General features: G+C 45.2%; 1 protein-coding gene across 1 annotated transcript in view; it reads left to right on the top strand.

The window, feature by feature from the left end:
- The window catches only part of LOC147706278 (actin-binding Rho-activating protein-like), a 79,401-nt gene extending 67,682 nt beyond the window's left edge, over positions 1-11,719 (top strand). The window contains exon 2 of the mRNA XM_086929052.1: positions 10,620-11,719. Coding sequence (XP_086785178.1) covers positions 10,620-11,069 — 450 coding nt within the window. The 3' untranslated portion in view covers positions 11,070-11,719. The remainder of the gene's footprint in view (positions 1-10,619) is intronic.
- Positions 11,720-12,120: the final 401 nt, after the last annotated feature.

Here is a 12,120-nt window from a genome sequence, read left to right as displayed (position 1 = left end):
GGATCCCTCAATTGGCGATTTGCCTCTTTTTCATATGCACTACGGTCTTGGATTATAACATTACCGCCTTTGTCGGCCACTTTAATTTCTATTTTGTCATCTTCTGCTAAATTCTTTAGTGCCTGGCGTTCGCCTTTGCTTAGATTATCTGGGCCGTAATTCAATTTCAATTTGTATAAGTCCTGTATGACTGCTTCTTGAAACAAGTCCACCTTGTTTCCAGGACTCAGCTGAGGGTAGAATTTTGACTTCGGTTTTTTACCACTCAGTCCAGCACCAACTTGAGTTATGGCCTGTGACATTGTTATTTCTTGCATTGGGTCTTGTGTTAAATTCATTAAAGTTAAGAATCCGTCTGCGTCCGTTAATTGTATATTCTCCTCATTTGATGTTGATGGGATGGTGTCTCTTGATTTCAATGTTTTGTCTCTAAATGCTTTGGCTAGTTTGATTTTTCTTATGTACAGGTATAGATCGATTCGCACCTGTGCCAGGTTCATATGGCTTTTGGGGCAAAAGTTTATCCCCCTCTTCAGTAACGATGTTTCAGTAGGTGTTAGTACTCTTCCCGATAAGTTGATCACTTGTAATTCATCCATTACTTCCGTCTCTGTCTCATTGTTCGCGTCTCCACTCCTGTCCTCTCTGTTCCGCCACTTGCTCCTTTTTCCTCTTCTGTGGCACTTTTTCCAGGCCATTGTCTTCCTCTTCCCCTTCCACGCCGCGACTGGAATTGCGGAGCAGGGCGGTTCCGTTCCCAGTACCGTTGTTGTAATATGAGGCGCATGTCCCCTAAAAAAGGCATCCTTTTGGCATTCTCATTTTCTTCTCTCGATAATTGTTCATTGGATACAGTGGATGATGCTAAACTAGACATGCTTGACCAAGCCATTTGTTCCTTTAGGCCATCAAATTTTCTTGCAAATGAGAAAATGCGACCATCCGCATAGTCATTCGTGTCTCTGATGAATTTAGAGTGTTTCCTATCCATCACAGTTTCCTCATGTTTCTCAATTTCAGTTTCAAGGTCTTCCTTGAATTTTGTCATCTCCGATGTTAGTTTGAGAGTGGCCAATTCCTTTTCCACTTCCTGCAATTCTTCCTTTAACTTCTCCAAAGCAATATTTATATGTTTTATTAAGATTGCAATCAGCCCCAGCGATGATTCAAGAATGTGCTCGCCCCACTCTTCTAATAGCTCATTAGATGCATCATTGTTATTGGGCATTAACAAAATTCTCAAACCTCTAGGCACCATTTTAGCTTCAAAGTATTTCTGCAATGTTATTATTTCCCAAGACTTGTTAATTTCTTTGCGACTTAATTTTTCCCAATTTTTTAATTTGCTTCTCACATCCGATTTTCCTGAGGTGGTTCCTGCACCCGTTTTTTCTTTTGGGTTGCTTTTATCAAACAGTTCGGTTATTTTTGTAGCTCTTTTGGCTTCACGTTTTTCCATTGTGGCGCCTGTGTAAACGTTTCCCTTGTATATTTGTGAAAATTTCACTTTCAGATGCACTGTTATGTCCTGGCGGTTGGTCGGTATTTTCGCAGTGACCCACAGTAGTAGGTTGAATCCGCTATGTCTACAGTGGACTTAATTGCGGTTTGAAACTTGATCACTCGATTTCCCGATACAAGCCGATGCCGGTCCTCTTTAAAGAATGCTTAGACAACTGCACACGCATCCATTTCATGCACGCGCTTACCGTTTCTTCATAGCGCGTGTTCTTTCCAGCGTGCTGTCTTTTACTGCTATTCCGCGTTGGTAGAATCCTTTCAAATCCAGTTCTTCATGTTACCAACGGCATCGGCGGTCACTGCCTCCCTGATATGTCACCTCCACAGTGGTTCCTATGCGGGAGTTGCGCAGCGCTCCTGTATGTGCGGTGTCCTGCGGCAGAACCAAGCCGCTATTATATTTGCCAAACTTTTCCACCAAGGAAAATAACGGGTCGCACAGCCAACCTGGTCAAGCATGTCTAGTTTAGCATCATCCACTGTATCCAATGAACAATTATCGAGAGAAGAAAATGAGAATGCCAAAAGGATGCCTTTTTTAGGGGACATGCGCCTCATATTACAACAACGGTACTGGGAACGGAACCGCCCTGCTCCGCAATTCCAGTCGCGGCGTGGAAGGGGAAGAGGAAGACAATGGCCTGGAAAAAGTGCCACAGAAGAGGAAAAAGGAGCAAGTGGCGGAACAGAGAGGACAGGAGTGGAGACGCGAACAATGAGACAGAGACGGAAGTAATGGATGAATTACAAGTGATCAACTTATCGGGAAGAGTACTAACACCTACTGAAACATCGTTACTGAAGAGGGGGATAAACTTTTGCCCCAAAAGCCATATGAACCTGGCACAGGTGCGAATCGATCTATACCTGTACATAAGAAAAATCAAACTAGCCAAAGCATTTAGAGACAAAACATTGAAATCAAGAGACACCATCCCATCAACATCAAATGAGGAGAATATACAATTAACGGACGCAGACGGATTCTTAACTTTAATGAATTTAACACAAGACCCAATGCAAGAAATAACAATGTCACAGGCCATAACTCAAGTTGGTGCTGGACTGAGTGGTAAAAAACCGAAGTCAAAATTCTACCCTCAGCTGAGTCCTGGAAACAAGGTGGACTTGTTTCAAGAAGCAGTCATACAGGACTTATACAAATTGAAATTGAATTACGGCCCAGATAATCTAAGCAAAGGCGAACGCCAGGCACTAAAGAATTTAGCAGAAGATGACAAAATAGAAATTAAAGTGGCCGACAAAGGCGGTAATGTTATAATCCAAGACCGTAGTGCATATGAAAAAGAGGCAAATCGCCAATTGAGGGATCCAATGCACTATGAAAAACTGAAATACAATCCCACAATGGAACTCAAAAAGAAACTGGACGAGAAGTTGAGTTGTTGGAAAGAGCAAGGATTGATAGATGACATGGAACACAAATTCTTAACTGTGACTCACCCGATATTGGCAACGATTTATTTCTTGCCTAAGATCCACAAGGATCAAAGAAATCCACCAGGGAGACCAATCATCTCCGCCAAGGGATCTTTACTGGAGCCGATGGCAGAATATGTGGATCACTTCCTTAAACCTTTTGTGTCAAAATTGGACTCCTACATACAGGACACCAGTGATCTATTACGCAGCCTGGTTGACACACCATGGCAGGAATCCTACTGGCTGATATCGATGGATGTTATTGGTTTGTATACCAATATTGAAAATGACTTGGGAGTGCAAGCATGTAACTTCTTTCTGAAGGAGAGAACCTTGGAATTCAACAATCACAACAAGTTGTTACAAGAAATGCTGACAATTTGTTTGGAACAAAACATCTTCACCTTCGGGGGAGAAATCTTCAAACAACGCAGTGGGACTGCTATGGGCTTTTCCTTTAGTCCATCTTATGCGTGTCTTACCATGGGATGGTGGGAGCAGGAAATTGCGTGGAACTCAAACAATGAATCATTTGTGAACAAGGTGGTGAGTTGGAAAAGATTCATCGATGATTTATTGATAATTTGGGATGGATCAGAACCCGAGTTCCAAGAATACTTCAAGATACTGAATAATAGCGTGAAAAATCTGAAATTCACCTACAATATAAGCAAAGAGAAAATAATATTCTTGGACACAGAGATCTATGTTAAAAATCAACAAATACATACGACTCTCCACCGCAAATCCACATCAACGAATGCCACACTAGAAGCCACCAGCTTCCACCAAAAAACTTTACTTAACAGCATTCCTTACGGTGAATTTTTAAGAATCCGCAGGATATGCAGTGAAGAAGAAGAGTGGAATAAAAACAGCAAAAAGACAATGGAAAGGTTCATCAAAAGGAAATACCCAGTACAAACAGTGAGAAACGGTCTCATAAAAAGTAACTCTAAAACCAGGGATGAATGTTTAAAGAGAAAAAACAAGGAAGATGACCCAGAGACACAAAAAATCCGTCTCATCACAGACTATTCACAAGAAAGTGAGAAGATAGGCAAGATTCTCCGGAAGAATTGGAAGCTATTACAGCTGGATAGCACAGTCAAGGAGCTCATGGGAACACACCCAACGATAACGTACAGACGTGCCAAAAACTTGAAAGACCACCTAATACACAGCCACTTCCAGAGGAAAAGACAGGATGACTGGCTGAAAACCAAAGGATTCACGAAATGCCATGGCTGCAAGATGTGCCAGATAGCCAAACAAACAAAGGAAATAACTTTGGCCAACAAAAAGAAATGGCAAATAAGACAGCACATAACGTGTAAAACACCATTCACTGTATATGTAGTGGAGTGCCCCTGTCCCATGCAATATGTGGGCAGCACGACTGTGGAACTTAAGAACCGTATCTTACAACATATGAGGGCCACAATTCACAAGGACCGCTCTAATGCCATAGCCAAACACATGGAGTCTTCACATCAGGGTGATTGGCAAAAACTGAGATTTTATGGCATTCAAACTATAGCAAAGGGAGAGCGGGGAGGTGATCGTGCTAAAAAACTGAGACAAGCAGAATCAAAGTTCATAATTAATCTGAGGACCCTGCATCCGAATGGGTTGAACCAATCGGAGGAACTTTATGTGCACCTATAATTTGACTTTTGAAATAGTATGGCATGCATATTTGATTTTTGAATATTGAATGATGAGTCAGCCTATTGGAAGGCAGCACACAGTTGAAAACATACACCTAAATGTTAAAAGCATGAATCAATGCAAATTGTAAAAAATGCTTAATGTATTCTAAATCTTAGAAAAGGGTGCATTTTGATTTAATTTCACTTTCTTTTCAAACTTTGGGTTAAAACTACAAGGACCATAATCCTTAGCACATCATGTGACAGGAAATGCTTTTGTGTTTGAAAAAATTATGTTTAAATGTTTGTGGGTGTGGTATACCCAGTGATCGTGAGCAAGGTGAAGTGACACCGAAACGCGTAGATCTCTGCGCCTGTTGCCCTTATTTGAAAACATTGAGAATAAAGAGGATCACTGTTGGAATCCAGGTTGGCTGTGCGACCCGTTATTTTCCTTGGTGGAAAAGTTTGGCAAATATAATAGCGGCTTGGTTCTGCCGCAGGACACCGCACATACAGGAGCGCTGCGCAACTCCCGCATAGGAACCACTGTGGAGGTGATATATATATATATATATATATATATATATATATATATATATCCCAGAAGGAAACACGTAATCCTGTTTTCCTTGGAATAAAGGATTTTATTAAGCACTGATGGTGTGGCCTGCCTCAGGTTAGTAAATATAACATGATTTCTTCCGGGATATTTTGAGGTATCCCAAGAGGCTGTGGCGCTCCTCACGTCAGAAGGCCTTTTGGAATATATAGATATATGGAGAATTCCAAGGAAGCAAATGTATTCACATTTGAATGGCGAATGCATTTCGGCGTGATTTGCCTTCATCAGCACCAAGGTTGTTCAAGGGGCTTCCATTGTCGCACAGCATTAGTCCTGCCGCCCACCTATTGAAGCTCGACGGCTCCGCCCCCAACAATGATCACTGTCCACCTGTTGCAGCCCACAAGGTTGTAATGAACTGCAACACCCAGAATGAATTGTCGGTATTCCAGGTAGGTAGCGCTTGGAATAAAAGTTAAACCTAATGGTTTGGGTGGAAGAGCAGACTTGCGATGTTTAAAGCCCAAAGTTGCTTCTTGGAATGCGAGCAAAGTGCCCCCTCGGGTCCACGCACCGCTTCAGCCACAGAGTTCAGATACAAATTTCCATGACCAAGGAGCGAGCCAGGAGCTCCGAAACGCGTCAGGCTGTTTGCGGACTCTATGAAGTTTCCTGTGTGGTCCCACTGAAATTCAAACTCGCAGCCATGAAGTGAAACACGGATCCCTGAAGTGGATGCACCATTCCACTGAGCCACTAGAGCCAGCAGTACAAAGGTAGTACTGATAGCATGTGTCAGCCATAAAATGGGGTTATTTGGCAAATAGAATATCACCACTATCTGCACATATTCAGCCCTGTGGCACTTCACGTCAGTAGACTGCCTGAAAAGCAGTCAGCGGTCCGACCACCGAATTAGGATGAAACCACTGTGCTGGTGGTCAGAAAAGTGCTCTCTCACATTGCGGTCCAGGAAAAAGGCTGCAGCACAGGCCGCAGTGTAAAAGAGCCTTTTCTGTACATCCATGCACCTTGTGCCAGGCACCATGTGGTGGTTGTGCCAGGCACCATGTGGAGCACTGCATGCAGTGAGTGAGGGCACTGCATGTGCCCCCAGGGCCACTTTACAGTGGCCCACAGGGGACGGGGGCCCTGCGTGGGGCCCCTAAAGTCCATTTCTGACAGCCTTTCAATGGAGTCGGATCGCTATGACAAGGTTGTCGGAAAGGCACATCATAATCCCTACAGCGGTGTCTGCACAGGCACCGCCTCCATGTAAGGGATACGATTCCAACTGCCGCCCCAATGTGATCCTAGATCCTGTTGGAGGCGGCGGTCTTTCCTTTGACAGCTGATGGTCCGACCGCAAGCATCGAAATGCGGTGGTGTGACCAACGGTCTGTGGTGGTAGGACTGCCACTGACGTACTGTCAGTGGTGGTCCCACTGCTATCGTAAGAAGACCCTAAAGACTTAGGGCCTCATTGGGATGGCGGACGGACCTGCGTCCGTCCGCTACCCCAGAGTAGGAAGGACCGTCCGCAGGGGCAGCGGCGGTCCCTCTGTGCAGATTAGGATGTGACCGCCACCTTTATTTAACATTGCGGCGGGTGCTGCTTGAAGTAGCACACACCGCAATGTTAAATAAACCATGTTTTCGTTTGCGTGCACGAAGCTGCAGGCACCGCGTGGTGCCTGCCGCTTCGTGCACGCAAAGGCAGGGGGGTGCCATAGGTACTCCCCATGTGCACCCCCCATCGCCCCTAGGGGACAACAACGGGCCCCCAAAGAAAAGTCCGTATGCCTTTCCACGGCAGAAATGCCGCCGTGGAAAGGCATAGGACTGCCGCCATCCTAATATGGCTGGCAGTGTCTGATAGACACCGCCAGCCATGTTAGAGCTTTTCCGCCGCAGTCGGAAGGCAACCGCGGCGGAAAAGCGGCGGACGGAAAAAAGATCCCCCAGCCATCCTAATCTGGTGGAGTGTCTTTTTTCTGTACACAGCGGTTAATCCGCATCCTCCGGGCCGGCGGTGGCTTCCGCCGGTCCGGAGGATGCGGATTAACCGCAATCCTAATGAGGCCCTAAGTTCCTTTACAAAAGAATAAACAACAGCCAACAATGTGTCTCACCTGCTCCGGTTGTTGAGAGACACTATATAATTCGTGGAAATTAAAGTGGGAGAAGTGTACACCTCTACTATCCAACCCCCTAACAGACCTTAAAAAGTATAGAAGATTAACTAGATAACTAATAGTGCAAAAACAAAATTTCGTGAGAATCAAATGAAATCAACCAAAAAAAGATCAGGAAAGGATTTGAAATGGTTATAATACACATTACTCACACTCGAAATTGCTCATCAAGAGAGAGAAGAGGTGTGGCGCCGCGGCCAGGGTGACTGACTCCTGAATCTGGGGATCACGGTTCAATCCCCGGGGCCGGCGGCAGATTAGCTCAGCACCATGTGACTCTGGGCAATAGCTTGCCTAAGCTTCCTAACAGCCCCCAGTGCCTAGAGACCCTAACGGGTGATGGTTCATGCTTTAAAAGGTGGATTATTATTATTATCTGTATCTGGTGAGTGATGCACAGAACTAGCAAATGGCTTCTCTGAAAAATACCACCACCATGACTCATAAATACCAAGTGAAATGTGAGAATTTCGACGCTGGTGGGAAACACTGCAGCTGCGTATTTGTTACAGGGAGCAGATTTTGCCGCATTGCTTCAAAATCATCCCTCGGTAACAAAGACAGCCCTCACTGGTCCAAAGCGCCCGGTGCCCGCTACAGCCAGTCCGGCCCTGTTGGTTGTACATGTACATAATCTTTATAGAGCCTCCACTCAAAATAGATAATGGTGGGCAAAGAAATTGTCATAACTTTTACCCCTTTACAAAGCAGTCCGTGGATAAAACTCTGATAATACCAGGATAGGTGTTTCCCTTCCTCCTTCACCAGATACCAACATTACTATTTAAGCATGGTCACTAATTTTAATGTAGTCCTTTTTGTCATACTTAGGGCATTATTATGAGCTACCGTTGTTGGCGGTCAACCCGCCACCTCCTCGTCGGTCTGACTGTCTGATTACGGGAAGGGTGGTCAGACCGCCACAAGACCGCCGCAACCGCCAGGATCTTGGATCCTGCGGTGGTGGTCAGGAAAGCACCAGGCTTTAGAGGTGGTGCCAATACTGGCACCGCTGTGGTGATTACGAACTATCTTACCCCGACCGTTTCAGGGTGGGGACCCGCCATGAAAAGGTCGGCAGCAAGGCAGGAAAGTGGCCCCAAACAGCACCCCAGGGTGTTGTAGCCCATGGGGGGTGTGCATGGTGGCACATGCTGTGCCTCCTTCATCTCGTACTGTCATGCGTGCAGTGTGTGCCATGCAGGACATGGTGCTTGGTACACAGTGCACCGACGTGCAAGAGGCAGTACCATGGCAGTGGCATCTGCTGCAGGCTCTCTATGAGCTGAAGCATGCCGGCGCTGTGGCACCGCCGTCGCAGCACCGCCAGCTCAATGGTTTACTCGTAGTGCGGCTTTCCCGATTGCCGCAATGGCGGTCCGGCGGTTGGACCACCAAACTCAGAATCAAAGCCTTTGCACTGTATATATATGTTAAGTCCAGAACATAAGTTATGGGTTTCAAACACTTTTATTTATCATCCATTTTGTCTTCCCTTTTTTACTAATTCTGATGCACAGGCTGCTTCACGGTGAGCTCCAGAAAGGAGTGCTGAGGTACTCACTTAAATACAGGCACCTTCATCAGTCTGACTTTATATCAACATTTTACTGAAGAGTACATTGTCATTAACATGAACATTTCTCATCATTTATGACCTATAATCTGTGATCCTTGCTCATGGAATGATAACATCAAACAGTGTGTACCATTGCATTGATATTATGAAGGTTTTTGTGGGTTCATTGTGGCTTTGAATTGCTTCACGCATAATACATCAATATAAAGTTACCATTATTGATGTTTGCTAGTGGGAATGTTGAGTGATATTATGTGAAAATCTTTGCCGAGGGTAGGGACAATTCTCACATTTCGAAAGGGGAAACAATGTATAAAATTCCATGGTTTTAGCCCCTCAGAAGGAATTTTTAGATTCCAGTCCACACTCTGCCAGTCAGTTGAGTGCCCTGCCCAAGAACTCTCACCATTAACTGAATGAAAGATTCACCATCACTCACCATCACTTTACCTAACAAGAGTATAAGATAATTAATTTGTATTTATAGAAAATTGGCAAGACATCTAGACTTTTGTTAACTCTTAAAAAAATATTAAGCATTTACTATCTTTCCACATTTATAATATTCACCTCTGTTAATTTTGACTTTACTGGCCTCACATCTGTTATGATCTGAGTTAGTGTCACATAAATATGTGAAAATATATAATTCTGATAGTATTTGACTTCTCAGAATGAAGTGGGGGGTCATATCTATATAAATTTACCCTATGCAATCTCTGACAGGACTAGGGTAGTCTCCATACTGGTCCATTCGTGCGTAGGATGCCGATTGGAGAGTTAGTGAGACCCTGAGAGGGCCAGGGTAAATTTACCTGGGTAAATTTACCCGGAACAAATAACAGGTTTTGGGATGATCCGTCAAGCGGGGGCTGAGAAAAAAGGGGGGTCCCAAAACACTTTTTCTCCATGGTAAGTCTGTGGGATTTTTCATTTTTTGAACACCACTACAGCCCGAACTGCTGAACGGAATTAGAACACATTTGGCAGAAAGCTAGATGTTGGTCCAGAAAGGGTGCTTTTTGTGATTTGGTGTAAATCCGTTCAGTAGTTTTTGAGATATCAATCAAAAAAGAAGCAGAGAACTCTAGGTAGTTCTCAATATAAGGGGGAAAGCAGCTCCTGTATAGAGCACCCTCCACACCAGCGACACTATATGTATACATATATACTTACACACATCTTTTTTTTAAAGTCTGGAGGTTAAGAATACTACATTTGGGCAACCTGCCTGCATTTTCTGCATATGCCTTCACATGCTCCCTGGTTGGGTAACATTCACCCCTACCCCTACACAGGATGGCGAACAATCCATATCACTAGATGTTCCTACTCAAGGATCTGCTCTTGGTTGCTTCTCAGCAGAGGGTCATGCAACACAACCTAAGTATGTGTGGTAAAAAAAGAGCTATTCATCAAAAATTGTAGTTTGAAAATCCTAAGGGTTGGGGAATTGAGAGCGTCCTGTCATCCTGTCTCCAGTCTGATTCTGCCACCACACAAATATTCACTTCTAGCCCCATGACCCCATACCACACAGAGCATGTTCACGACCAATATTGAGTAGTCAGTGGCCATCTTGTTTATAGTCAGAAGCCATCTTGTGTGATACGTCATGGTGAATGTGACCATAATCCATTGCTCTTCTTTCCCCTGCTGCCCAGGTGAAGATCACCACAATGGCGGACGTGAGGATGTCCTGGCAGCGCCGGTCTGAGGAGCACCTGGAGAGTCAGCGAAGGAACCCCTTCAGTGACGAATTCGACCATGCGCACTCCATGTCCGTCTGCCTGAAGAAGGGAGACAAGGGCTACGGGCGGCCTAAAGAGGGCAGCGCTACCGAAAAGAGAGGCCAGAGGGCGCACCGGCACGTGCGCAGGGAGATGGAGGAGCTGTGCCTCGTCATCAGGGACATGGGTGTGCAGGGCCGGGACGGGCTTCGTCGGGTCACCTTTGGCAGACTTTTCGAGCACTATGTAAGAGTCTCGGACAAGGTGGTGGGCATCCTGCTGCGGGCCCGGAAGCATGGCATGCTGGACTTTGAGGGGGAGATGCTGTGGCAGGGGGTGCACGATCACATCTTGATCACTTTGCTGGATGATAAAATGACTTAGTACTAGCCTGGGAGGTGCACTGCTGCTGTATTTAGTGGTACTCATTTGTTGACCTCAGAAACAGGGCAAGTTTAAATCTTGGAAAGTTTGCATAGGAAATAAACCCACTGAGCTGACTTACTAAGCTTCTATCATGCCATTGATAGGGCAGTGGAGGAGAGGAACGAATGAGCCCTCTGTTCAAAGGGAGCAGGGAAAACCTATCAGACTTTCACAAGTAGGACCCCATCTGCTGGATTGCATCTGTTTCTACCAGTCCAGGATTCCAGCAGGTGGGAGTGGTGAGGACATGTCAACCATAGGGGAAGGCTGAATTAAGGTTGCAAGCTTCCTGCCTTACGTTGTTACCACAAATGCCCAAAAGAGGGTAATAGAGTGCAACTAATGGCCTAAGACTGGAGGAAGGGAGCGCAGAAGCAACACATTAACTAAAACCCTCACTACGAGTTGAAAACAGCACAATGTGAGAACCAGTCTAACAGGGAATAGGGAACAAGGGGATGTGGGCAGTGTTGAGCATTCGGCTTTACCTGGACTTGGACGCTGCTGCCTATAGAATTCAGTTGTGTGGAACAGCCACAGTAATAAGGCCAGGGCAAAGATGAAAGGGTATCATCTTGTTTCCCAAAATAAATACACAAGATAAAATATGTATTTTTTCATTGCATGAGTTAGCAGAGGTGATTGGCACTTATCGCGCTGAGGCTGCACATAAGGCACATTCGATGAATTCCCCAATGTAAAGCCTTTTGATCTATGTGCTTTTGATGTTGCCAGGTAAGTTTGACCTCTCTATGTGCTTCTGGTGGTAGCCAGGTACTCTTGAATTCTCAAGTTGTTCCACTGAGGGTTCCCAGATAACACTTTTATCTCCTTATGTGTCCTTCATAATGCCCAGTTGTAGCCTCGGTCTCTCTGTATAAGGCCTTGGTGACCCCCAGGTAACACTGTTGCCTCTGGACTCACCCTTGATGGTTCCCATGGAACACTGTTCGCTTTGTATGGTACCTGGGGGTTCCCATGGAACACTGCTGTCTCTGAATGCACCAGT

This window comes from Lissotriton vulgaris, chromosome 7 (genome assembly GCF_964263255.1).
Source record: "Lissotriton vulgaris chromosome 7, aLisVul1.2, whole genome shotgun sequence".
NCBI classification, from domain to species: domain Eukaryota; kingdom Metazoa; phylum Chordata; class Amphibia; order Caudata; family Salamandridae; genus Lissotriton; species Lissotriton vulgaris.
Note: the sequence above shows the minus strand (reverse complement) of the source record. Positions and strands in the feature narration are given on the sequence as shown.